Source organism: Yarrowia lipolytica, chromosome 1C, assembly GCF_001761485.1.
Source record: "Yarrowia lipolytica chromosome 1C, complete sequence".
Classification (NCBI taxonomy): domain Eukaryota; kingdom Fungi; phylum Ascomycota; class Dipodascomycetes; order Dipodascales; genus Yarrowia; species Yarrowia lipolytica.
In genome coordinates this window covers 1292498-1317827 of record NC_090772.1, presented here as the reverse complement: position 1 = coordinate 1317827, position 25330 = coordinate 1292498, and the positions used below count along the sequence as shown (strand labels likewise).

The 25330-nt window shown below is 51.3% G+C and overlaps 9 protein-coding genes, 2 non-coding genes and 1 pseudogene across 11 annotated transcripts; 4 read left to right on the top strand and 8 right to left on the bottom strand.

Annotated features, from left to right (window-relative positions):
• Nucleotides 1-584: 584 nt before the first annotated feature.
• Nucleotides 585-1566, bottom strand: YALI1_C13162g (uncharacterized protein; the record flags this gene model as incomplete). The annotated part of the gene is made up of 2 exons (XM_501643.3): nucleotides 585-1436; nucleotides 1486-1566. The coding sequence occupies 2 exons, from the start codon at nucleotides 1564-1566 to the stop codon at nucleotides 585-587; spliced, it is 933 nt and encodes a 310-aa protein (XP_501643.2).
• A 1567-nt stretch (nucleotides 1567-3133) lies between these two features.
• YALI1_C13142g (uncharacterized protein) lies at nucleotides 3134-3586 on the bottom strand (the record flags this gene model as incomplete). The annotated part of the gene is made up of 1 exon (XM_068282263.1): nucleotides 3134-3586. The coding sequence occupies one exon, from the start codon at nucleotides 3584-3586 to the stop codon at nucleotides 3134-3136; it is 453 nt and encodes a 150-aa protein (XP_068138364.1).
• Nucleotides 3587-5145: 1559 nt separating this feature from the next.
• On the bottom strand, nucleotides 5146-7212 carry YALI1_C13106g (uncharacterized protein; the record flags this gene model as incomplete). Its single annotated transcript, XM_501642.3, has 1 exon — nucleotides 5146-7212. The coding sequence occupies one exon, from the start codon at nucleotides 7210-7212 to the stop codon at nucleotides 5146-5148; it is 2067 nt and encodes a 688-aa protein (XP_501642.3).
• Nucleotides 7213-8500: 1288 nt separating this feature from the next.
• YALI1_C13093g (uncharacterized protein) lies at nucleotides 8501-10081 on the top strand (the record flags this gene model as incomplete). The annotated part of the gene is made up of 1 exon (XM_501641.3): nucleotides 8501-10081. The coding sequence occupies one exon, from the start codon at nucleotides 8501-8503 to the stop codon at nucleotides 10079-10081; it is 1581 nt and encodes a 526-aa protein (XP_501641.3).
• A 492-nt stretch (nucleotides 10082-10573) lies between these two features.
• Nucleotides 10574-10644, top strand: YALI1_C13072r. Its single transcript has one exon. It is a non-coding gene; the product is annotated as a tRNA-Gly (tRNA).
• A 5-nt stretch (nucleotides 10645-10649) lies between these two features.
• Nucleotides 10650-10768, top strand: YALI1_C13071r. Its single transcript, XR_002432097.3, has one exon. It is a non-coding gene; the product is annotated as a 5S ribosomal RNA (ribosomal RNA).
• Nucleotides 10769-12844: 2076 nt separating this feature from the next.
• On the bottom strand, nucleotides 12845-13983 carry YALI1_C13038g (uncharacterized protein; the record flags this gene model as incomplete). The annotated part of the gene is made up of 3 exons (XM_501640.3): nucleotides 12845-13093; nucleotides 13140-13202; nucleotides 13246-13983. 3 exons carry the CDS (start codon nucleotides 13981-13983, stop codon nucleotides 12845-12847), a joined length of 1050 nt encoding a protein of 349 aa, XP_501640.2.
• A 431-nt stretch (nucleotides 13984-14414) lies between these two features.
• Nucleotides 14415-15158, bottom strand: YALI1_C13026g (uncharacterized protein; the record flags this gene model as incomplete). The annotated part of the gene is made up of 1 exon (XM_501639.1): nucleotides 14415-15158. One exon carries the CDS (start codon nucleotides 15156-15158, stop codon nucleotides 14415-14417), a length of 744 nt encoding a protein of 247 aa, XP_501639.1.
• Nucleotides 15159-16547: 1389 nt separating this feature from the next.
• YALI1_C13007g (uncharacterized protein) lies at nucleotides 16548-17075 on the bottom strand (the record flags this gene model as incomplete). The annotated part of the gene is made up of 1 exon (XM_501638.3): nucleotides 16548-17075. The coding sequence occupies one exon, from the start codon at nucleotides 17073-17075 to the stop codon at nucleotides 16548-16550; it is 528 nt and encodes a 175-aa protein (XP_501638.1).
• A 698-nt stretch (nucleotides 17076-17773) lies between these two features.
• On the top strand, nucleotides 17774-18808 carry YALI1_C13000g (uncharacterized protein; the record flags this gene model as incomplete). The annotated part of the gene is made up of 1 exon (XM_501637.3): nucleotides 17774-18808. The coding sequence occupies one exon, from the start codon at nucleotides 17774-17776 to the stop codon at nucleotides 18806-18808; it is 1035 nt and encodes a 344-aa protein (XP_501637.1).
• A 384-nt stretch (nucleotides 18809-19192) lies between these two features.
• On the bottom strand, nucleotides 19193-20741 carry YALI1_C12970g (Compare to YALI0C09299g, Misc non-coding, similar to Saccharomyces cerevisiae SPO1 (YNL012W); ancestral locus Anc_1.392, similar to uniprot|Q08108 Saccharomyces cerevisiae YOL011w PLB3 phospholipase B (lysophospholipase) no start; annotated as a pseudogene).
• A 1093-nt stretch (nucleotides 20742-21834) lies between these two features.
• On the bottom strand, nucleotides 21835-23652 carry YALI1_C12941g (uncharacterized protein; the record flags this gene model as incomplete). Its single annotated transcript, XM_501636.2, has 1 exon — nucleotides 21835-23652. One exon carries the CDS (start codon nucleotides 23650-23652, stop codon nucleotides 21835-21837), a length of 1818 nt encoding a protein of 605 aa, XP_501636.2.
• Between the last annotated feature and the right edge of the window lie 1678 nt (nucleotides 23653-25330).

Genomic DNA, 25330 nt, shown 5'->3' with positions numbered 1-25330 from the left:
CGGACCATGAGTAATTCAGTGTCGTTTCAAAGACATTTCAGAACCCTTTTACGCCGCCGCATGACTCAAAGCTCCATTTCAACTCCAATTTCGGCCACATTCGCCGTATTACGTCTTGTTTTCGTACCGTTGGAGGCACAGTACCGAATGCACAACATACATACAGGTCGCGTATTTCGACCGCTTCAGGACAGCTTATATTTGCTCAAAAACAACCCTGCTTTTTATCGTCGCTTATTTGCACAGTTATCAATCTCCCGGAAGCGAATTAATTTGACCCCGTGCACTTGCACGTGTTTTGAAAGCAGTTTTTACGCCGCAACGCAGGCAGGGCAGAGAGACGTACATATCTCGAGATTTTTGTGTGGCGGGAGATGAAGATTTTGGTACCATTGTAATCAGCGTCGAATTTTGGAGTGAATGGTGGAGTTTGTATCTCCTTATATCATTGAAAATGTCTCAATATGCCATGGTACGGGTATTCTACTTTGTACTGTAGGAAAAGTTATCAGGTTAGTTATTATTGATTATATATTAATGCTGGTGGACTGTGGCAGTGGTGGTGAACAGTTGGATTCTCATTTTCATCCTTTGGAAGAAAAATAATGCCCTCTCTGGACACACATGGCGGTGTGCCAAAGAAGCAGAGAAATGACCTGGTGATTGTAGGAGTCGTCACACAGATGAGCAAGAGGGCCATAGTAGGGCAGGGAAGTCAACTCGTCAAAAGAGTAGCTGGGCATCTCGGTAGACAAGTGATGTGCTCCGGTTTCGAGTCTCAGGCTGGTGAGAATGCAGTTGATTCGTTTTCGTCGCGGCTCGTTTTCCGTAGGCTGACACAGAAAGTAGTAGCTATGGGCCTCGCTGAGATACACCATGGCCTTGTTTGTGTTGCCCAAAGCGGTCATGGCCATGTGTATGAAGATGGAGTCGCAGACGGAGTGCAAGGTGACCGAGTCCGACGGGTTTGACAGCCGGTTGAGGTGTATTTGCTGGACCTGATCCAGCAGACTTGTCTGTGTGACGTTGTCGACTCCGTTTTTGTAGCTGTGGATCATGTTGGCCAGTCGCAGCCCCTGCAGTAAGCTCTCATTGTCGTCTGCCAGATCAATGATGGGGTACGTTGTGTAGTTGTTTTGAAAGTAGCTGGTTAATGCGGTGGAGAGCAATTGGTTGGGCTGCTCGACATGGATCTCCAATGGTGGCGGAGACGAGTTGACAACAAACTGCTGCTCCTTTTCAAAATGAACCGTGGCAATCTGGTCCGTGAGTTCCCAGGGCTGGTTGAGAACCAGATCAAGAGTCTTTGGAGAGACCTTGGGGCCCTTCTTCTTGGCCATTCGGTCATAAGTACAACAGAGAGCTTGCTCTGTGCACTTTGCACACGGCTGGAACTTTCCATTGATGGGTTTCACTAGGTTGCTCACGTTAGGGCACTGTGTTAGCATGAGAGTGTACATGAAACCTGTGGAAGCGGTTACTCACCTTTACTTTCCGCAATCTGCAATTGTCGCAGGCTCGGATACTAGTGTCGGTGTCTGTGTTGAAACTGAGGGTGCCGAACATGGGGTTTGTGGCTTGATACAGGGACTGGTCGTGGTATAAAAGCTGCTGGAGAAAAAGCCGTTATGCACGTCGGATGTGTAGATGCGAGGCTGACTAGGAGACAAAAGAAGGCGATTAGACGGTCTGAAACGCGGTCGCGGGACGTGGGGAAAACACGAATGGGTTTATATACATGGGAGGAGTTGATTTCCCAAGTCTTCAACCTCCGGGGCGCGATAATCGTACCCCTTATCGCGAGTCTACGTGAACCACCCAACCCAGCTCAACACTCACCACTGCCCACCGCGAGATGAGATTAGGACAAAGGGTTTCAGAGTCGGAACTTGGCTTGTGTTTTTGTCTTTTTCTCCATCCTTCTCCAGACAACAGACAAAAGAATTGACTTTGTTCCCGTGAGCAAATTATCCCGGCACAAAGCGCTATTCGTTTGCCTGGAGCGGGTGTGCGCAGGGCTGGGCCACATGCTGGCGAGTCCCCGGGTGTGGATCTGGCGCGACGGAGGCGAGATTAAAAGGCCCGCCCACTAGCCGGACCGAAAGAGCCGTGTAGAGAGCATATTATGGACGTGTCCATGCTCCCGCAAATAATATCGCCCTCGTATTTCCTCTACGTCATTCTCATTTGAGACGCACCCCGCCAGCTGGTGCATGACTATGTTGAACTTTGGATAAACATAAAATGGGTTGAGTCTGGGCGTGTACGATTGCTCTGTAGTTGGTGGGTTAGTGTACTTGAAGTGGTGAGTTGGTGTACTTGAAGTGGTTGGACTGTGTGGTTGGACTGCGAACTTGGACTGTGTACTTGACTGTGGATTGTTGCCCTACTCGATACAATCGACCCTCTAGACCAACTAACGCCAACGGTCTGAAACTAGCGATAACGGCCAACTCCCCTCAGACCAGTATACAAAGAAGCCGTTATTACTCCTGAAACCACATCCCCGTCGAAACTCTGACCTGGAGAGGAGGAAAGTACGAGACGTATGGCCGTCCTGCTACACACAATGGAGGACAATGGCATGGTCTCATTTCCAACGGTGGGCTTCTTGGCTACAGTACATTGCGCCCGGAAACGGGGTAGAGTAGAGGGGTTCCGTCGGGTCTGCCGGCGGGCGTGCTTTTCTTTCCCCTTGGTTTGGTTATTCTCTTCGTTTCTTCTCACCAACTCCTCGTAAACCAACCTCTCCAGACCCTGCCGTGGATGAGGGAGCTGACAAGTCAACAATAACCGATTTCCGTGCATCCGTGCATCCGTGCATCACCGTCTATATCAACGAACCGGTTTTTCATACGGCACTGGCTGTTGAGAGCAAAGGTCGGACCATCCACCCCAAGGGGCCCGGGAGGGAAGCGGGTCTTTGTCCCTGGAGTTGAAATGAGCGAGTGTAACGGCGTCAGAGTGCAATACCAAGCACTGTCATACAGCTCTGCATCAGGACTTGTTGGCAATCGGGAAAACAGGGCATGAAACCAACCACGTACTGGCACAGCACAATGGGCCTACTGCACCCCAGCTGGAGCGGATGAGACGCGACCGGGCCCTAGCTGGGTGTCAACCTGGGTCCCCGTCAACTTGTCTGCCTTTGCATCTTGCTGCGTCTTCTTTGTCCGCCGTTTTTCCGAACTCTTGTCGCTGCCTTTGCGATAATTTGCCTTGCCCTGACGTTGCCGCGTGGGATACGAGCGATCGTCAAAGTGAAACAGTGTCGATCCCGTCCATCACATGGATCACGTCCAAGGTTGGAATGGCGATTTGATCGAATCAGCCACTCCCCCCTCAAATCCAGGCCACGTGACTCAACAAAACTGCCTGCCGGTGCGCAAACTACCCCTCCAGCCTCGGCTAATGCACTCATTTCGGTAAACCGCCCATTGTTGTCGACGGACGCCTCTTGGCTATTAAACGCCTCCAGAGCTTGGCCAGCGGTGCATCTCTCTCCTTTCCCCTCTTTGCACCCTCGTCCACCGCTGACATGTTGCTCCTTGCCTTTCGTCTGCAGGGAAGCCCATTGTGAGGTCATTGTGAACAATCGGGAGTCAGCAAGGGTTATAGGATATGGGATATGGGATAATGGGATATGGGTTGGGATGGGATCAGCAAAGTGTCAGCAAGTGTTGGAAAAGATACCTGCTGTGGTCGGCTATCGTACACACACTTCACCACTCCACTCCACTCACCACTCCACTCCAACCCTCCACTCCAACCCTCCAACAACACTCCAACTCGCACAAACAATAAGACCGACGCAAACTCGTGCCTCCCTCAGGCAGTCTTAAACAATGCACACAATGCCACAAACAGTCTTGCAATGTGTTACGTGCGTCCGGTTTGAAATAACGACCAAAAAAAGTTTCAAACAAAAAAGTTTCAAACAAAAAAAGTTTTAAAAAAAGTTTTAAAAAGTTACAAAAAAGGTTCAACAAAAAAAAAAGAAAAAAGGTTCAACAGACAGATGAGTCTAAAAAAGGCAAAAAACTGAACAAGCGATGACAATGGAGCACACGAGCTCAACGTGATTGGAGTTACATTGGAATGGATTCAGATCTACCCGATCGTCCCGTTTCCATTAGACTGTATTACCGCATCTCCTATCACCTGTCGCCGACTACCAACCACCTTCCACCGACCACCTTCCACCGACCACCTTCCACCGACCACCTTCCACCGACCACCTCCACCGACCACCTCCACCGTACCCATGCTGGTGTAAATCCCACCACCACCACCACCCCTACTCGTACCTGGTAGGTCTTGCTTCCAAACTTGCCGGCTTGGCGCCTCTTATTACAACGCTTCTCCCCTCGTTTACTGCACCCTGTCGTAGGTTTCGGTGATGTCGCCAATAACCGTTGCTTGTCTGTCTCATGTCTTGCTTTTTTGACCCTTCTTCCCCCTTTTTTTCCACGTTGACCCGGCCAAAAATGCGCTGGTTGGAAGCAAAAAACAACCTTGCATGAGTAGAAGGCTTAATGGGAACGGGAAAACACACACGCGCCATTTAGGCGCCATTTGGGCGCCATTTGGGCGTTATTTTGGCCCTTTTCGGGCACTACTTGGACGCTACTTGGACGCTACTTGGGTGCGCTACTTGGACGCTCATATCACGCCCTAAAAATGAGTACTGTCAGTCCAAAGCATGTGCTACTGTAGCTACACACACTGCTCAGAGGCAGGTGGTCGGTTGCACTTACTGATCGGAGATAGTCCAAATACGCTCAACAAACGTGATGGAGCAGAAAAGTATCGAGTCAATCAAGTCACGGAGCTCACCATTTATCCAACCTCGGCTGGTGCACACTGTACAAGTACGGTACAAGTACGAGTACAGAACCTGATTATTACAGGATCTGTAGTGCGTACTGTAGTGCGTACTGTAGTGCGTACTCATTGTCTCCTTGTCATGCCTTGTCATGTCCCATCATGTCTCATCATGTCTCATCATGTAAATCATGTCTCATTCATCATGTAAATCATCTAATCATCATGTCGTAGAAAGATGCCACTTTGGCAAACTGTGGTCATGACAACAAGGGTCGTCAATAACACCGCTAGCCTCAGGTTGCGTAGCCGTTAAATGGTCTACCACGTCTCCTGCAAATACCGTCCACTCTTTTCCATACCCTTGACCCACTCCTCGGCCTGCTCCTCAGTCCACCCATTCACCTCCTGAACGCACGTGACCACAGTGATTCGCACCTCTCGAGGCATCTTGCCACTGCTACCACACACATACAGCACTCCCTGCTTCGAACAAAGCACCCGGGCAACCAGCTCCTTCTGCCGGTACATTTCCTGCTGGACGTAACCTCCCGAGTTTTCGTCTCTCGAGAAGGACGTGAACAGATTCAGCTTCTTGTCTCCAACGGCCTTCTCCAAGTCGGCCTGGAACAAAAAGTCCTTCTCTCGGAATCTGTTGCCAAAGAACAACACAGTCTCCTTTTCAGACTCCCGAGACAAGATCAACGACCGCATGGGAGCCACGCCAGTGCCGGGGGCAACCATGATGACATCGTAGTTGTCGAGATCGGGAATGGGAGTAGAGTGCTTGGTGAAGACAATTTTCTGGCCAATCGCAAGTCCTCCAAGCCACCGAGTCAAAACTCCCTCTCGAATACGCTTGATGATAGTCTGATACTTAACAATGGCAACACACAGCTGGATGGGCATAGTATGGGCCTTCTGACTGATACTAAACAGTCGAGGACGCATCAGAGGGAACACATCAAGCACGTACTTGAGAGGGATCTTGAGAGAATCAAATTCGGTGACAACCTCGAGAATCGAACGCCGCGGTCGGTTGGCATAGTCAAACAAATCCTCCAGACCTTCTCCCGGCTGCGAAAACTCTTGAAGACGCTCCTTCTGACGCTCGCTGGTGGCAAAATGAAACACATAGGTGAAAAACGACTGTCGAGGGATACCCATGATGTCCAAATGATGGGTAATCAGAGACCGAAGTGTCAGAGGAGTCACATAGCCTCCCTCAATAGGAGGAAGAGAAGGGGCGTCAAGCTTGTAGTCAGCAATATCCTCCCAGCCCTGGTCTCGAAGAAGAAGATCCACATCGGCAACGGAATTCTGGGGAAACAAAGAAACCGTGTCTCCGGTAGAAAAATCAATGGAAGAACCAGCAGAGACTGCGCGGGAAACATCGTGCAGGTCACGTGAGTCACTGTTAAGTTTGGAAAAGTCCCGTGACAGGTCGGCCATGTCGTTATCTTCCGTGTTGGCGTCAATCTGAAAGAAGCGCACGTCTTGGAAATGTCCCTTGGCAGTAACTCGCTCATTACCCACCACAGTGCCCTGCAAAACGTCCTTCCGAGTGCATGCCACATGGTCGGCGTCACTGGTATCCCTCTTGGGCTTGTTTGTGAGCACTTTGACCGGGAACTTGGCTGGTAACAACTTCTCACCAGGAATGACTTCAACTCCTTCAGGCAAGGGGAAAGCCTTGAGAAGAGACTCGCAAAAACGGGCCTGCCACTCATTGTACATGGTTTCGATAGAATCAGGAGACATGTCGTCACACTCTCCACGCGATCCCACTTCAGAAGCTCCCAGCTGACTCAACCGCTTATGAATCTTCCGAATAGCCCAATTGAACCGGGGATAGGACGAATCGCCGAGCCCAAACGTCGTGAATGTCACGTGGCTCAAAAGATTGGGCGGGAGCTTCTTTCGGAGAAGGAACTTCCACAGCTTCTTTCCGTTCAGAGGAATCTCGCCCTGGCCAGTGGTAGAACACACAATAACGAGCACAGAAACGTCCTGCGTCAGAGTTTCGGGGCTCAGGTCGTTCATCTGAACCACGTGACTCTCGAACCGGAGCCGGGTGCATGCGTTTCCCAGCAGCGTGGCAAAGTCCTGGGCGTTGCCGGTCTCGGTCGCATATGCGATGGTGATTCTGCGGCCGTCAAGCGCGTTCGGCGACGTCGGAGTCACGTGGCGCGGTTCTGTGTGGTCACGTGATTCGCCCGAGCCTGTTGTCACGTGGATCGGTTCGGTCGTTGTCATTTTGTGGCTGGTGTTGTGCTGGTTGGTTGGAGATGTGTCAGCGTGCCTGTGGAGGTGAGTCTGATTAGGTTCGTGCATTTCGTCATGATTGGTGTGGGAGATTGCGGGAATCAGATTTAGGAGGAAAGACATGGTTGTGGGCGGAGATCTGGGGTAAAAAACGACTCGCAAAAGCCTGGCGGTTCGATTTCCGGTTTCGGATTTCAAACTGGCTGAAAAATGGCCGAGTTGGCGTGGCTTGAAGTGATTCTAGAGATGCTGGGAGCAGGGCTCATTTTATATGCTTGATTGGGTCAGGCGTATTAGGTTACGACGAGGAGTTTGGAGGTGGAGCTTGCGGATGCTGGGGAAGATATTTCGGGGAGATACTAATATGATTTTGTTCTTCCCGTCAAGCCAAACATTTCTGTGTTTTTAGTTTTTCGATCGACTCCGTATTCGCCGATATGTATACTATCTTCTGATGGCGTGATTTTGTCTACAGTTGTATCTAAGATTCACAGCCTCCGCTTAGTCACCTTGGTGGTGCCGGTTTGGCCATTATTTGTAGAGAAAGTGGCGGCTTTGCTATGGGCGAGATTGTGGCACGAGTTGGGTACCCGTGGTAATTGGGTACTAATCATTGCGTCGTACAAGCGGCATTTCTCAGAAAAAGAGAAAAAAAAAAAGAAATTCGGCAATTCTGCCAAAATAAATAAAAATAAATAAAAATAAACTCGGTCATTCAGACAAAAAAAAAAAGTGAGGGAGATTCGTCGGTTGAAAGGAGATGGTATAATACGCACTTTTGGGACGTATTTTGACCTGAATATTACAATAGTTTGTCTAAAATGCGTCATCAGATGACGGAGTACTTTTTTGCAACAATCCTGAACATTGTAACCGGCCATTTGGTGGACTCTCTGAGGTCGGTAACATCTCAACTAGCTCCGTGAATGTCATCTACGAAACCTAACAAACGTTATATATGTTAAGTAAAGCGGTACGATGGAGCAAGGTGAAAACATACATCAACATGATCCCACGACGTCGCTGAGATATTCCAAGACAAACAGTGATACTTCCTATGGCATTTTCATCCACAGATGTGGCGCAAAAATCTCAAAAGTATCTCCAACAAACACTTATTACCATTCTCTTCCCATCCCAACTAGATCTAAGCAGGTTTCTCTCAGTTATACCAACCGCCTTCGTCTTGCTCATTTCAGCTCCGAATTTGTTTTTGAAAAGTTCTCCAACATCAACTCTCCCCGCAAACCTCCATTATCCTCCCATCATCCACCCATCTCTTCTCCATCACCACTTTTTCGGTCCTTCTCCCCGTTCATTAAACTTCAGATCATACTCCACAATGCGAGCCAAAATATAAATCGTGTGCATCTCGGTTCATACCTCGTCCACACCACTGCGCTCGCTAATCATGGACTGGGGCTGTGAGCACGTCAAAGCGGTGGCCACGGGGTCCAACGCGTCGCATTTTGTGCGCGACTATGCGAAAATCGTGCTCTTTTTGCTCAAGACGAAAAAGACGCCGAATCAGGCGCCCCACAATACACTCATCGACATGGCCTTCAAAAAGACTGATATCAAGCTGGGCATCAAGCCGAGCCTGGATCCGCTCGCATGTGTCTATTGCTATAGCTGCAGCGAGTTTGTGGACGGCCAGGAGCTGGAAAAGAGACGGCTGAAGGTGCTCTGCCGTTGGAGAGGCCTCAAGATGGCTCCTGGATCTACCAACCCAAGGACAAACGGAACCGGCACTAACGGAACCGGCACTAACGGAACAAATGGAACAAATGGCACCCACACTCCTCCCTCGTCCTTCACACAACCGTCGATATCTTCAACCCGAGGCCTCAGAGGACTCGTCAATATGGGAGCCACCTGCTTCATGTCGGTCATAGTGCAGACTCTGATCCACAACCCGCTGATCCGAAACGACTTTCTCGCCCAAAACCACTCCCTCGGACTCTGTGCGCTGAAACGAGCGATAGCCGACGGCACAATCACATACTCGGACTTTTGCGACTACTACGAAGAACTGCCGGAGACGATCCAGCGCGAGTCACGTGATCTCCCTTTGAGCACGCTCATCACGTGGGCCAATGCCACCTTGTCCCCGAACCCCAACAACTGCATTGCCTGTGCTCTTGACGACTGTTTCTCCAAGTTTTATGCCTCGGCTACAGTCCAAGGTTATGGACCCGTTTCCCTTATGATCTCGTCGTGGAACATCAACCGGCAGCTTGCAGGCTACTCGCAGCAGGATGCGCATGAGTTCTGGCAGTTTCTCGTCAATGAACTGCATGGTTCTTCTCTGGTGAGGGTGGAAGAGGGTCTGGATGAAGACAGAGGCGCTTCGTCTGACATCCCGGTGCAGTTCAAGAACACGTGGGACTCGATTTCCGAGTCGGGCTCCTGTTCAGACACTTCTGACTGCACTTGCATTTCCCATCGCACTTTTGGGGGCACTCTACAATCCACTGCCACGTGTAATGGGTGTTCACATACGTCCCACACGTACGATCCGCTCATGGACCTGTCCCTTCAGATCCCGCTCAAGGGTCAGGCGTCTCTGTCGTCTTGCTTGGACAAGTACACTGCTCCTGAGCAGATGGAGTACTTTTGTGAAAACTGCAAGTCGCATGAATCGGTCTCCAAGACGCTGGCTCTGAAGAAACCACCCGTGGTGCTTTCTTTCCAACTCAAACGGTTCCAACACACCGGATCATCGTCGTCCAAGATAGATACTCATGTCGAGTTCCCTTTGTATTTGGATATGAGCCCGTATACGTGTTCTCAGGAGTCCGGGCTTGTTTACGAGCTGTACGCGGTCGTTTGTCATCATGGCAGCTTGAACACGGGACATTACACGTGTATGGTCAAGGGCAGGGATATGCATTGGTACAATTTCGACGATGTGACAATCACAAGGGTTGATGTTCAGCAGGTGTTGGCAGCCAGGGCTTACCTGTTGTTTTACATTATGCACAAGATTTGATCATAAGCAAAGGGACGATAATCACCCCAGGGGTACCGCCTCTCCGCGAGAACCCAATCTTCTCATTGCCCGAAGCACAGTGGCTACAAGCCAAGTCCATCGCCACAGCGCAATCAAAAACAACCATATTGGTATATAGCATTATTTATTATCTTTCAGTATTGTTGTTGGACAGTACCTCCTGCTCGACTAGGGCATGTATCTGGCAACGAGCAGTAACCTATAGCTGAGAAGACGTGTAAATCGTCGATGTTTTTGCCAGGCTATCGCTCTTTGTAGATCCTACGATACCTTTTCTAGTCTCTCATGTTAAAGTCAACACTTTACACAACAGGGAGATCCACGTTAAAGATCCATAAGACATCTGTAATATACATTAAGCCCTTCTCTATCAATCTGTAAAGTCCAATTTGTCGTAGGGCTCCTGGTTCTCGTGATATTACGTAATCTGTTCTCTCAATCTAGTGGTCCTCCCTTCCTTACGCTTAATAAGCGCCGATGGTTTAGTGGTAAAATCCATCGTTGCCATCGATGGGCCCCCGGTTCGATTCCGGGTCGGCGCAGCACTGGTTACGGCCATATCCTGGTGAAAATACGGCTTCCCGTCCGATCAGCCATAGTCAAGCACCAGAGAGCCCAGTTAGTATTGTAGTGGGAGACCATACGAGAATCCTGGGTGCTGTAATCTTTTTCCTCAACCGAGAAGCGGCTGGCTTGGTTCTTTTGTACGTGTACAATGGTTTCTTCTCCTTTTTGGTCTCCTGTTTCCAGTGTCTGCTTTTGTAGACCATATTGTATGTCTTGCTATCTCCAGCTCTTTCTCTGGAGCTTGGATGATTAGGACACATTTTGGGGTCCAATTTTCAGTTTATGACCAAAATAACGACACTTTAGTAGTGTAAAGTGGGCACGAGGAGTACGCCAGTATGTTTTTTATTGCCCCATCTGTCCTGGAAGATGTGTTAAACAGGACGAGGTAGATCACTACATAAACGGCTCCAGTTTATTTTTTGGCGGATTCAAAAGCTAAAGGTGGAGAGTATGATTCGAGAAGTTGTCGGAAACATGTGGCCCAAATACTCGTTTTGAGTCAACTTTTCTACTATAATAGCAATCCCCTTGTTGACACGGCTCCCATGATGTGATTGGAAATGTTTTATGGTCTTTGTGTCGCCAACTAGAGCAGTTCGGACGCACTGATGGTTCACTGATGGTTATGTATGGTTGAATTCACCAGGGTTGGAGAAAGTACACTATCAATTGTGGTTGCAACCAGGTACCAGCGGTATTATCGCACTGCACCTGCTGTATTTGCACTTGACCGCTTGTTTTGCCATGTTTCCGCGATTCTCCACTTCTACAGTCGAGTTTGGATCTGCAGTCATACAGCATCTACTGTAACTGTACCATGTGACTGCGGAGACTTATGGCGATATTTGTGAGGCAAGTGGGAGATTTTTTGGCACCAATCGACTCAGAATGTGGCACTGGTTCGATTTCCACTGTTTAATTCACACAATGTCACACAAAAACGCCCGTGTTTGGTTCTCTCCGCACCTCCACTGCGCTGTGCTGTACTTGGGTAAGACACTCTCCGCGCTAATCACGCTACATTTTGGTGGGCAAATTGAACCCTGTGGTCTCACACCGGCTGTACCTAACGTGCGGAAATGTCTCTGAGGCAGCTAATATGGATGCTGTTCGGCAATTGAGGCGTCTGGGTTTTTGTTCGAGTGATTTGAGCGGTTTGAGCGGTTTGGGGGTGGTTTCCCTCTTTCTGGGCGTCATTCGGTATCAGCTGAAGAGTGGGTCGAGCGGGATGATCTCTTTTTTTTTCTTTTTCCCCAACGGTTTCCCCTTGTCAGGCTTTTTCTGGCGGCTTTCACTTCTTCACCGAAACTCTGCATTTACTTGACTTTGGTCCCTTTAGTTGACACTTTACTTGGTCCGCACTTGACAATGGTTTGGCTGGTTTATCGCCTCCACTTAGCCTCTGGTTAGACTTTGGTCTAGCTCGCAACTTTGAGGAGATCCGAAAAAAGGCCAAACTCCGAGGGGTGGAGGGGCTTTAAATGTCGCTGGAAAAAGGCCGAAAAGGCGCCGGAGAAATCGGGCTCGAATCGCTGGACTCTGGAGATTCCAACGCTGCCCCTTGGGTCGTCACAGCTATCTTGGTTCCCGTTTCAAGCCCATGCCCCGCCATTTGTCACTCCCACCCCACTAGCTCTGGTGGACAAGTATATCTGGGGTCATGAGACCCCTGCTTCTGGTGAGGCTACCGCTAATATATATAGGCAGGGAGGGAGGACAAAGAACGGGCACCGCCAGATAGTACAGTACCAGTTTTCAAACACCCAACCGGGAACCCAACCGAACCGGACCGAACCGATTACCCATCATCACCTACTGTACAGCCGCTACAACTACACAACGGCTCTCTGAGAACACATCCTCAACTTGACTGGAAACATGAACGACTCCAAACTCATCCTGTGTCAATACTGCAGCGAGATGATCAACCCGCTCCGCCTGGACCACCATCAGAAAAGCTGCCGAGAAAACGCGGAGCGAAGAAAGACGTCAGAGTCCAGAGGAAGGTCCAGGTATTATCTGCACAGGACCGGTCCGATTTCCACCAACAGAGGATACAGACTGGAGAGTGCGTGAAGACCGGGCCAGCTAGATTGATTCGGACCCGACAAAGGAACCACAGCTTGACTTGAGTGGAGAGAGACTAACAGACTGAATGGTACAGGGCAGCAGCTACTGGATAGCTACAATGCACTCATGGTACCAGACAGAGCGAAGATGATCAAATGTATTATAAAGAATAAAAGGCGCTACGGCGCATGCATGCTTGAGTAGTAGACTGGTTTGTCCATCAGAAGAGCTCAGCAGTAGCAGTTGAGAACGTGACGAGGGGACAATTGTTGATGTCGTATGCGGCGAAATAACCCGATCCGAGAGTGCTTGTGTAGATCGACTAACGGTCGACGGTCGTCGGTCGTTCTGCTTCCATAGTAGTCGAGACCTGCATCATGGAGAAGAGAAACGACACCTCAAGTAGTGATTGACGTACTGTTTGTGGTGAGAGATGAGCACCTCTTTTGCTGGTCCACCACTCTCCCCTACTGACAACAACAGCCGCCAGACTTTTGTTTCACCTTGGGAGCCAACTTCAGCCTCGTCATCACCGCCGGCAGCTCTTCGGGATCTCCTCCATTCGTCAAACAGCCAACAATCTCGTAGACGACAGGAACATCTCTCCGATCCAAGCAAAACCACTCCACGTGCCGGTTCATACCATTGTCGGTCCGCGTTCTCACCTCGCCGTCGGAAATGTTCTTATGACACCCATCGCAAACCACATGGCCCTTGCCAAACAGCTGCCACAGCAGATTGTGCACCTGCGTCTCAATAGCCTGCGGCGACTTGGCCTCCTTGTAGATCAACCAGCCGTTTTCCGAGGCGTCATACGTCTCCTGGTTCCGCCGCTGAATCGGATACTTGGGGTTGGGAAGCAGCTCTATGGCATGCTGGCACTGTTTCGACCACTCCTGCAGCCGTTTCCGAGGTGTCTTCGTTGTGTATCCGACCTTGACCAGCGTCAGATTTGCAGGAAGACTCTCAAACGCCTGCCTCTCATGGTTGAAAATCTGAGGATTGGCATTCACCCGTCCGCCCTTGTTCTTGCCCTCGCACAATGAATACACATAAATGTACCCTTGCTTGGCCTCGATCTGCGGCTTGTTGTCGACAAGCACTTTGCGGTTGTACTTGCCGGTCGTCGCAGGCTTGACCTTGCCGTGAACCCCGCAGTAGTGACCAGAAGACACGGTCACCACCGACTGGTTCTTGCACTGCTCCCCCTTGACGGTCGTGGCTGTGCACCGGGGCGGCATGTCGCGTAAGGAGTTGTTGGATGAGCGAGTCGGTGATGCGAAATGAGTGCTGTAGGATGAACCGTTTGTTTGTGCTGTCAGATGAAGCACTCGTACTCGTCTTGTTATTGTGGTGTTGTTGTAGTAGGTGGATCGCAGGGCTGGCTATTTTTACTTTTTTTAAGCTCCCACCCAGTGCGTCGTTCATGCATGAATTACGCAGATCCAGCCGCACCCTGCACCAGCACAATGATAAACCACCTACGCTGTGTCGTATCCTACACTGTCTCCTACAAGCCTCCCTACGTCGTGCGGATAATATCATTAACTATATCTACATTCAGCAACCAATTTGCAGCACGGGTGTTGATCCTGCTGCAAGTTGTTTTGTTTTTTTTGGTATCCTCCCCTTGTGGATCAACTCTCTGAAGCTAAATAAAGCAATCAACTAGTCATTCCTCCTCCGCAACCGGAGATAAGACGGCAGACACGTTCTGAGAAGTCATGCCCACCTCGGGCTGGCCTTTGACATTAAAGTCTGTCCTCTCGGGACGCTGCGCGGGGGGACTGACGGTCCCTGTGTCACGGGTCGGGGAAGAAGCTGTCGCAGGCTCCTCAACCACCTGGGCCACTATGTGGGCACCACTACCATTTTGAGGGGCCAGTGCAGGTGTACGTGGAGCCTTGGGTGGAATGCTGGCAGGCAGTTGCTGCTGCTGCTGCTGCTGCTTCTGCTTCTTCTGTTGGTGGTGCTTCTCTGTAGCCTGCAACACGGCGTCGGTGGTGCCGTCCAGCGCGTCGATTTCAATGAGCTCGTCCATGAGCGTCTTCTGCTCGTCTCGCTGGCGTCGAATGGCCTCTACCCGTTTGGCTATCTGTTCCACGTCGTCCTCCTCCATGTAGTCTCTCAGGCGCATGGACGAGGCCCGTCGCCATTGTCGTTTTTTGGCTTCCAGAGCCTCGTCGGTCTTGTCGTTGTTGCGCGACGTCGGGGTTTGTGGTCGCAGCCCGATCCACTGGCGCAGCCCGGAGTTGCCTCCGCGCACAAACGCCACGCCCATGTACACGGGGATCATGAGCGGCACAAACATGAGGATCGGCACGGCTGTGATGAGCAGGATGGACAGCGCCCCGAAGAAGAGAAACGCCACAATGCTAGAGGCCACCACCCCTGCTGCTACTAATCGGATGGTCATTGGGTGGTGGTTTGTGAGTGTGTGAGAGCGTGGGGACTGTGGTCGTGTGGCTGTGTGGTCGTGGGGTCGTGTGGTCGGATCGCGGTCGAATCGTGGTCGGATCGTGGTCGAGTCGTGGTCGAGTCGTGGTCGTGGGGCGGTCGTGGGTGTGCTTTTGTTACCGGCGGCAAGTTATCGATGTGATTTGTTACTTGTGGTTTGTCACCAGAATCGCAGTGGAGAAACAAAAGACCAAGTATAAAGGCCACACCCACTCCCCTGACCCCCATCTTATACTTGGCCCCACGGTTTTGTGTTCCTACAAGTCCTAAAAGCATATTCCGACATTTGGGGGTTAGCTTTGTGGGGGCAGCTACAGTACGTACTGCTCATACGACGGTACGAGTAACCTAGACCTGTTTCCCCACTCGATCTAGGCTTTGGTGGAAACGCTGCTCTTGGAAAGTCATGAATGGACCACGTGCCGTGAGCCACCCCTTGGTGCAAATGGGCCTGCCATTCGTCAGCTCGTCCTGGTCTCGTCATCTGTCTGACGGGTTTTTTTTCCACCGCAGCACATTGCTCCAGCGTGTGGCCTGCAACGCTTGCTGCAAGACCGTAGCGACTCCATCAGCCAGGTTTCGGAAGCCCAGTGGGACCACCAGGAGACGCTACAAGTACGGGTGCGAGTAGCTCTCCGCCTTCGTATCACGCTAGCACCACCAGCCGATCATTGGCGCCAGTCAGCCCAAACTCTACGGCAATCTAGGAACGGAAGCCTCGACTCTGGTACAGGAGGTGGAAACGCGCACATCGCTCGCATAAAGTGTCAACCCGCAACCATGTGGAATGTCTTAGATGCGAGCAAGAAACGAGGTGAAACACGGGAGTATTGCAATGACGGGGCAGTTTTTGGCGATGACTGGCGATAACACTTTTGATGTGCACTTTTTTTTCGGATCTAGTGTTGAGCACGTACGAGACAGCTGGAAGAGGCGGCAAAATCAAGGGCGTTGATTTGAGGCTTGTTGGTGTTTATACAATGGATGGTGGTGGTTGTTCTATTTGCTTGTGAAGTCGCTCATATACAAATAGAACACTGAGAGAAAAATGATAATCAACTTTCAGTAACTTTTCAGCAACTTTTTAGCAACTTTTCAGCAACTTTTCAGCAACTTTTCAGCAACTTTTCAGTCACCTCTTCAGTCACCTCTTCAGTCAACTAATCAGCAACTCTTCAGATGAACTTCTGAGACATAACATCTGCTGATTCGATATACTACAAGAGCCCAAATAATGTCTAGTCCGGATGCTAAACTTGATGGCCACTTCCTCTACTGATTTTCTCCACTCAGAAAACACTGTTAGCATTATGTACAGAGACTATTTACAATTCAGAACGACCAACGATCACTCCTTGCCCTCCTCGAGAGCCTTTCGCTTGGCATAGACCTGGTGGGCCAGAGCAGCGTTCTCAAACGACTGCTTTCGGTTATATCGACACATTTCCCACTTGGCCACGGCTCCAATGGTGAATCCGCCAATGGCCCAGTTGGCAGCGCTGAGCGTGGACCGTCGCATCGACAGCATGACTCCCAGAACAGAGCCACCGGTGATGAAGCCCGTGATCATAGCGTCTCGGAAACAGGGGATCTGGGTCACGGTCTTAAAGTCGTTCACGCCGATCTGAGAAACCACATTCGACACCTTGGCCTCGCCCTCGGGAACGGGCTTGGTGATCTTGGGAGGGGGCGGGCGCACAAGCTCGGCCTCCTTCTCCTTGAGCTCCTTGAGCAGAGCCGCCTTCTTGGCCTGGATGTCTTCCAGGTCGAATCGAGGCTTTGTGTCGTCCAACATCTTGCCGTCGGACGTGACCGGAGCGGAAAAGTCCACGGGGCCGTCCTGGTCTTGTGGTTTGTTGCTGTTGAAGGGCCACATGTTGTTTAGGTAAGTGTAGATGTTGCTGAGATCTATACTTGGTCTTGCACTTGTAGATTGAGGTCAAGTCTGCCTGCAGAACACTGCTGCAGAGTCACGTGCAATTTTCCGAATACGGCAGCGGGATATATCCAATTTAGAGTTGCCGTATTCCATCTGTGGCATAAATGCGTATTCCCAAAAGAGTATACGCCCGAGCCCCACGGACGAGTACAACGAGACACTTGGAGGGAGAAGAATCACTATAAGACCGGCCGCGGATGTGGAGCTGAATGTATTCCGGTAGTTCCACCTTGCTTGTACACTTTGGCAGTTCGCCACCGATCTAACATGTCAATTCAATTTGCCCCCTCTCAAAGGTCGCTAACATATTCAAAGTCAGTCCCAACTTGTTCCAGAACCTTCCCCAAGTGAAGGCAAAGTAAAGTGTCAACTAAAGTAAGGGGTCATGGAGGGGGCATTCTGAGGGGTGTGTTGTAACGGCAGAAATAGCCAATTTCTGAAAAATCCGACGGCAGAAATCAACTCAATGTGTCATAAATATCCGTTGTAGCCACTCACTTTGTCTTTTCACTCCCCACAACCCCCTCGATAGCCCTCCATGTTTCTGCCATTCATACTCGCCACGTTGTGAATCTAAACTACACCATCTTAACAGTGCATATGTCTCTCTTGAGTTCCACCACACCACCCACACAATGTCCGACAAGAAAGATCTCGCAGTTGGAATCGTCGATTTCCTCAAAACCTCCGTCTCCGACGGCACCATCCCCGAAGACGACCACGAATCGGTCCAGGTCGCCATTGACTGTCTGGAGGACGTGTTCAAGATTGAGGGTGTTTCCAAGGACTCGGTTCTGGGCAAGCAGACTCTTTTGGACATCTTCAAGAACCGATCCAACTCGGCTTCCACCGCCGGTGCCGACAAGTCCTCCCCTGCACTCGAGGCTGCCGCTGCCAAGATGGCTGCCGCCACTGCGGTTCTGACTGAGGAGCAGAAGACCCAGGCCGACAAGCTCAAGCTGGAGGGCAACAAGGCGCTGTCGCAACGAAACTTCGAAGAGTCCATCGATCTGTACACCCAGGCCATCGACATCGACGCGAACAACGCCGTCTACTACTCCAACCGAGCCGCCGCCTACTCCCAGCTCCAGCTCCACGATAATGCCATTGCCGACGCTGACGCCGCCATTCGAGTTGATCCCAACTACTCCAAGGCCTACTCGCGTCTGGGACTGGCAAAGTACGCCTCCGGTGACGCCCAGGGCGCGCTGGAGGCCTACGAGATGGGCATGAAGGTCGAGGGCGACAATGTCTCCGACGCCATGAAGCGGGGCTACGAGACCGCCAAGAAGCGAGTCGATGAGGAGGCCGTCGCCACCCGGGACGCCCCCGCTGAGGGTGGAGCCGCTGGAGGAGCTGGAGGAGCTCCCGCTGGTTTCCCCGATCTCGGAGCTCTCGGTTCCATGTTTGGCGGTGGTGCTGGAGGCGGAATGCCCGATCTGGCTGGTCTCATGAACAACCCCGCCGTGGCCCAGATGGCCCAGAAGTTCATGTCCGACCCCAATGCGCTCAACAACCTGATGAGCAACCCTGCTGTGGCTAACATGGCTCAGCGAATGCAGGGCGGCAACATGCCCTCCATGAGTGAGATGATGAACGACCCTGCTTTGCGAGAGATGGCCAGCAAGTTTGGCGGCGCTGGAGGTGCTGGAGGTGCTGGAGGACAGTAAGGGGACTGTGCGGTGGAGCGCTTCTCATGTGGTGCTGTGTCTTAGAAAGATTGATGTATTAAACAGATTTGTGTTTTGATTGGAGCCATGAGGGGAAGATCAAGTTGGACCGTCCTCCTGGAGTGTCATTCTGAGTCGATCATACGAATCATACTGTAGAGAGATGTGAGCGATCGGTGCGGGCTGGAGAATGCATTCGGGATGAGTACGGTTGCATTCGTCTTTACTAGTCAACCCCGAACGTCACGTAGCTGAACGATGAGATGGTGAACAAGCGATGGTGGTGATGGTGGTGATGGTGGTGATGGTGGTGATGGTGAAGAGGCGTTGAGTAGTCAGTTTTTATATATTGTACATACTACCCCCAACAGCTTCCTTCCATCCTCACGAATAGCAATACTCATCCATACACTTTCGACACACCTCCGGCACCGTTTTGTTCTGTCTCTGGAACTCTCTCAGAACTACGGAACAGCCGATACACTGGGCCCATTCAGTGGAATTGCTCATGGTAGCAATATCGAATCCGGTTTGGACAATTCCATCGATATCCTCCTTGGAGTAGTCTAGTTTCATGGTCTTGACTAGGGAGTTGTAGGAGACCTCAAGATTGGGGATTTCGACAAAAAGTGGCACGTATCTATTTGATTCTGGAATCTTCCTCATCTTTGTCACGTCGCAGCCCATCCACAGCGGTTTTTCAAGGTACTTGGCCTGGTACTCATGTGGGGAAGGAACTAGCGGAAACACTCCTTCACCCATCTCCTCGGAGACTTTGTTGGCTAGATTTGTAAGCGTTTTGCCATCGGGAGTGTTATTGGGAGGCGCTCCGTCAGCATCGAGACAGAAAAACATGTCCACCTTTCTAGACGGGTGGACCATGGGCCATAGTGGAAGACCCATCCCCGAGTAAGCGCCATCTGCTCCGTATAGCGCCATGCCGTTGTAGGGCGCTTCAACGTCACTCAAGCCCTTGAAGGGGTTCGGATGGAAGATTCCCGAAGGCCGCTGATTGCCATTGTCCAGTCCCACAATCTTTAGCCCGGTCTTGGTCCACCATGTCGGGCTGTTGAAAAGACTGGCTGAAGCTCCCATGAAAAATGAACCCTGGTCGAACCCAGCAGTGCAGTCTCCCTGAACTTGTCCATTTTCCATCTGAGAGCCAATCTGGCCAATGGACATGAGCATGTTGGTTTGTTTGTCGTATGATCCAAACTCCACGGGGGTGGCTTCCAAGATGGGATTGGAGTTAATGATGTCTGTTGCAGGCATGTCTCCCTTTGGAAGAGCTGTCACTAGACACACAGGAAACGGCATATCGTGACTGACGTAAGCATATGACTGTGAAATGTCTGAAAACGTGTGGTATCCTCCCGCAGCCAGTCCTTCGCCCACCACTAGCCCGAATTCGTCCGTCAAAGATACCCTGTATCCTGCCAGACGCTTACCGACAACTTTGGTGATAGCTTTGCCATAATCGCCCAAAACAGTCCAGGAAAGCGGACTCAGCAGTGAGGTTCCAGAGCTTGCGTTGATCTTGAATCTCAGAAACCTGCGGAAAATTGTTCATAACCAAAGTACCCAGAGTCCACGATCCCCCAGACGCAGAAGGCATGTAGTTGATAGACTGTAGTAGTCCCCCCAGGGTGGTAGAGTCTAGATTTCGATGATCAAAGGCCTTCACCACCCCGGCTGAAACAATCATTGATCTGTAGTCACCTCCAGAAAACCCCAGAGCCAAGTTGGAGGTACAGTCTCTGTTGGATATGTACTTTTAGACATCTGGAATCGCCACTTAATGCAGGAATCTCTTCAGGGCAAGACTCGATTTCTGCTACTTGGCGGCGATATACGCGGCTTCTGAACTCGAGATGTTTCCTCCTTGTCGTAGAAGCGTACCAGGAGGACACTTGGTCATGTAAGGAGTGTATGATCCGAGCCCATAAACGCCTTGTATGAGGGTGAGAAGAAGCAGAACGACGAGCCGCCTGATGGAAACAGTAATAGAAACGGTTATCCTCGGCAGCTTTTCACTCTTCAAACACCTCTTGAGTTCCTGCATAGATCGTCATGATTCAAGACAGGAGCATGGGCTGAATGAACTGTGTACCGCATCTAGATGAGTAGCTAGAGAGCTGGGCATCTTGAAAATCAAATTGTCACGAGAGTATCTCCTCTCTGGTCAGGTGATTGACGTCTGAGATATTCAGATCGATCTCTTCCATTATCATTTCCACCAATCTCCGTGGAGAAGGAGGATCTGCACCATCTACCAATGCACCCATGAGATGAATCGAAAATGCAACGTCAGGATCGACGAGGTCGGGAGTCGCTGACTACGACTTTGTTGACCCCATGGCTTTTTCACGAGATTATCAAACCAATATACGCGTTCCAAGGAGAGATAGAAGATTCTCGAAGAACCAATGATAAACAGGGCCAAAAGTCAGGGTTCAATCAGGGTCCAAGTACAAACGCTTGAACTCCACTAGTAGATGTTGGTGGTGGTTTTTTATCCGTTTTTTTGGTGATCACTTGGTGCTCATTAAGCCCTGACTAACCCGGACTAACCCTTAACCTCATATCTCCATTTTACTTAGACTTTAGTTAAAGCTAAGAATCAGCAGGGGGTAACGATCCAGTGTTACAGAAACGTCAGGAAGACATGAAATATCCAGTCTTGTAGAGAAAATCAATAGCTCCTTAATAATGCAATTTAAATAGTGTTTTTCATCGCAATGGCCGAATTATTGCTGTTTCTAATCCTGCCGAACATTCTCATTTACTTAGGCTTTACTCAACACATTTTTTCTAACTGAAATGCATACAACGATAGACTACAAGTGCACACAATTGTCTTAGTGATCAATTTCATATATCATCGCACTGAATACAGTGCCAATAAATAAGTGGACAGTCTATGTCTCCACTATGTCTCCACCTCACTACTGCACTCGCAGCTGGGTACAGTTCAGATCCGCTCGCAAAAGTAGTCTACTGTACGCTACTCCTACTCGCCCGTCTGTCTAGGCAGCCTGCACAGAGTCTCGAAGAACGTTCTTCTTGATCTTACCAGTGGAGGTTCGGGGCAGATCGTCGACCACAGACACCTGTCGAGGAATCTGGTAGGCACCCATTCGCTCCCGCATCCAGGCAATCATCTTGTCAGTGTCGAAAGGCTTGGACTTGTCCTTCAGAATCAGGAACGCCTTGGGGACCTCACCGTACTTTTCGTCAGGGATGCCAACCACAGCAACCTCCAGGACGTTGTCATACTTGCAGATGATGCCCTCGACGGCCACGGAAGAGATGTTCTCACCGCCGGAAATGATAATGTCCTTCTTTCTGTCGAGAATCTTGATGGAGCCGTCGGGGTTGACGACTGCCAGATCGCCGGTGTGGAACCAGCCCTGCTCAAACGCCTTGGCCGTGGCCTCAGGGTCCTTGTGATATCGGGCCATGACTGCGTTTCCTCGGCACACAATCTCGCCAATCTCCTGTCCATTTCGGGGTACGGGCTGGTTGATGTCGTTGTTGGCAATCACCTGGACAGACTGCGAGCCGACAAAGGCGAATCCCTGACGGGCCATGAGAGCGTACCGCTCATCGCCAGTGGCTCCGTGCCAGTCCTGCAGGAAGTAGTTTCGCACAAACGGGCCATAGGACTCAGTGAGGCCGTACATGTGCACGGGGTGAAGGTTCATGTCGAACATCTTGTTGAAGAGAGCTGCGGAGGGAGGAGAGGCAGCAACGGTGACACGAACGGTCTGGGGGAGACGTCGGGCCTTGGGGTTGTTCACCAGCATGTTGTTGACGGTGGGGGCGGCGTTGAAGTGGGTGATTCGGTCGTCAACAAGCAGATCCCAGATGTAATCGGGCTCAATCTTTCGCAGCAGCACGTGTGTGCCACGAACCGCCGTCACCGAGTAAGGGAAGGTCCAACCGGCGGCGTGGAACAGAGGCAGAGTCCACAGATAGTGGCATCGGTTGTGTCCATCGACGGTCTCGCAGTTGAGACCAGCCTCGATGATGTTGGACATGGCACACAGGTAGACGGATCGATGGGTGTACTCGACGGCCTTGGGTTTTCCGGTGGTTCCAGACGTGTAGAAGAGGCCTAGAATTTCGTCTTCGTCTTCGTTCTGGACGTGCAGATTGTCCCAGGTTGTCTTTTGCTCCTTAGCCAGCTGCATGCCCTGCTGGACGACATTGGAGTAGAGAATCTCTCCGGGCTGCTGGGGCTTGGAGGCTCCAGACACATCGTCGTCCACAATGACCTGGCACTTTGCTCGGATCTCGGGCGAGATCAGGTGCACAAACTCCCGGTCGACCACGACGCAGTCGGCGTCTCCCAGCTCCATCTTGTAGGTGATTTCGCCCATGGTGAGCCGGTAGTTGAGGCCCAGCACGTAGGCACCTGCGGCCACGGCTCCGAACATGGTCTCGAGGTGGGCGGGCGTATTGGGTCCACAGATGGCCACCCGCTTAAACTCCTTGCTTTTGAAGTAGGTGGCGAGTCCCAGCACTCGGTCGGCCATCTCGCCGTAGGTGCGCTCCACACGAACGCCGTCGGCGCCCTTGTGGATGTAGGCCTTGGCGTTGGGCTCGATCTCGGCCGCTCGGGGCAGGAAGTAGGTCGGGTTCATGTTGTGTCGGTTCACCTTGTCGGGCACGTAGACAGTGTCGTCTCCCTGGATTCGGGGCAGCGTGTGGATGGCTGCCGCGGTGGTTTTGTCCGCCACAGAGCTCTTGACGCCGCCAGACGACAGCTTGCCCTTGGCCATGAATCCGCCGTAGGTTTTTGTGGAGTGGAGTTGTCTACCTAGCTGGGACAGTCGTTGCATGATGGGAAGAGAGGTGGTGTGTCTTGCTGTGTCGGTGACGATGTAGTGGGTTGGAGCTGGAGGTTATATAAGAGAGGCCTTAGGCCCCCCCCTTTGATCAACTTGCCCCGGGTGGCCGGCAATATTGAGTTTGGCGATTCGTGGGGTTGGGTGCATACTTCGGGGTGATGGCGGAGCACCAGCGGTGGAGCCGAGGGTCGGTCTGGGCAAGCGGGGGCTCGGGCGGACGGCCGTCGAGAGGGACATCTTTGGGCGTCTTCTTCCGGGCCACACAGCCCTTCTCTGGGCGCCCCGACCAGGGGCCTTTGCTCCCGCATTCACAGTACCCACCGATTGCACTAAGGGCAAAATACACTACTGTGCACTAGGCTTTTTCCCCACATGGTGCACGCCCAACTCTGAGGTAAAATGAGCTTGGGGGGGGTGCATGGACGACGCATCTGGGACTATGACGTTGCACTGGAGAGCTGGGGCAATCCGAGAAGTCCCCGAGACCAGCTGGAGATATTTCGGAGAACGAGGGACGAGGTGGAGGAGGGGTAATTGGTGCGCCCATGGGACGAGCAAGGAGCTCGCCGAGTCGGCCTACGAACCTGCTGCGTCATCATTAATTCCGCCACCGTTAGGTGGGAATAATAGACGCTCTTGTTATTGGTCTAACGCTGCGGCAGGAGAACTGGAACCAGCGTCAAACATAACGTTGGCCAAACACAACGTTGGCAAAACACGTCGGCAAAACACGTTGGCAAAACACGTTGGTGAAACACGTTGGTGAAACAATGTTGACAAAACAGAGGGGAGTAAATGTTACATGACGAGCAGTTTGGTAGTGTACTTGTACTTGTTACTAGTGCACATTCAGAGAGCAAGTGTGTAGCCATGTCAAGGACCACTACCCAACTCCATCGGAGCAAGTGGTGGTGCTGCGCGCTATGGAGCTACAGTACTCGTACAAGAGTTGGTTGTGCTTCAACGACCCTTGCTGTGGGGTACCCTGTCTGTCGTCTTTCCTCTCTGACTCTCTGCACGGCCTCTTCCGAAAGATCCGAATTGTGCGGATAGCTTTTCCGTGGCTACAGAGTCGTCAGGTTTGGCCTGAAAAAAAGGCCTGAATCGACATTGTCGCGCATGGCAGATGCGCCAGGGTGATGGACTGTGCGAGCTCCAAAGCAGTTGCGAGAAAAACTGCGGGCAAAGCTGCGGGCAAAGCAGGCAAGGCGGGAAAGCGAGCAAAACGGGCAACGCAGGCAAGGCGGGCAACGCAGGCAAAGCGGGCAAAAACGGGCAAAAACGCGAGCAAAAAGATATGTGGTCTCTCTGCAGGTTGTGAATGTGATTTCAGTGAGTGTGTGGAGCAGGGCTCATGGGGTCCGATGAAGCTGCGTGAGTGGAATTCGTCCATACATGGTGGCCACTTGTCCATCTTCATCATCTCCTCACTGAATAACCTCACTCCCGCCATGGGGATCCGGACCCTGACCACCTCCGAACGCACTCCATAACGCACTCACTCTTTAGGCGTTAGAAGCGGAGATAAGGGTGTGGGGACGGCCAATGAGAGCCACAAAGTCGGTTATCGTACAGATAATATCGGCTTTTTGACGACAACAACAAGGTGACATGATACAGGCGCGTTGGTGAAGTTGAGGGAGTACTAGTACCAGCATAGAAGCATTTT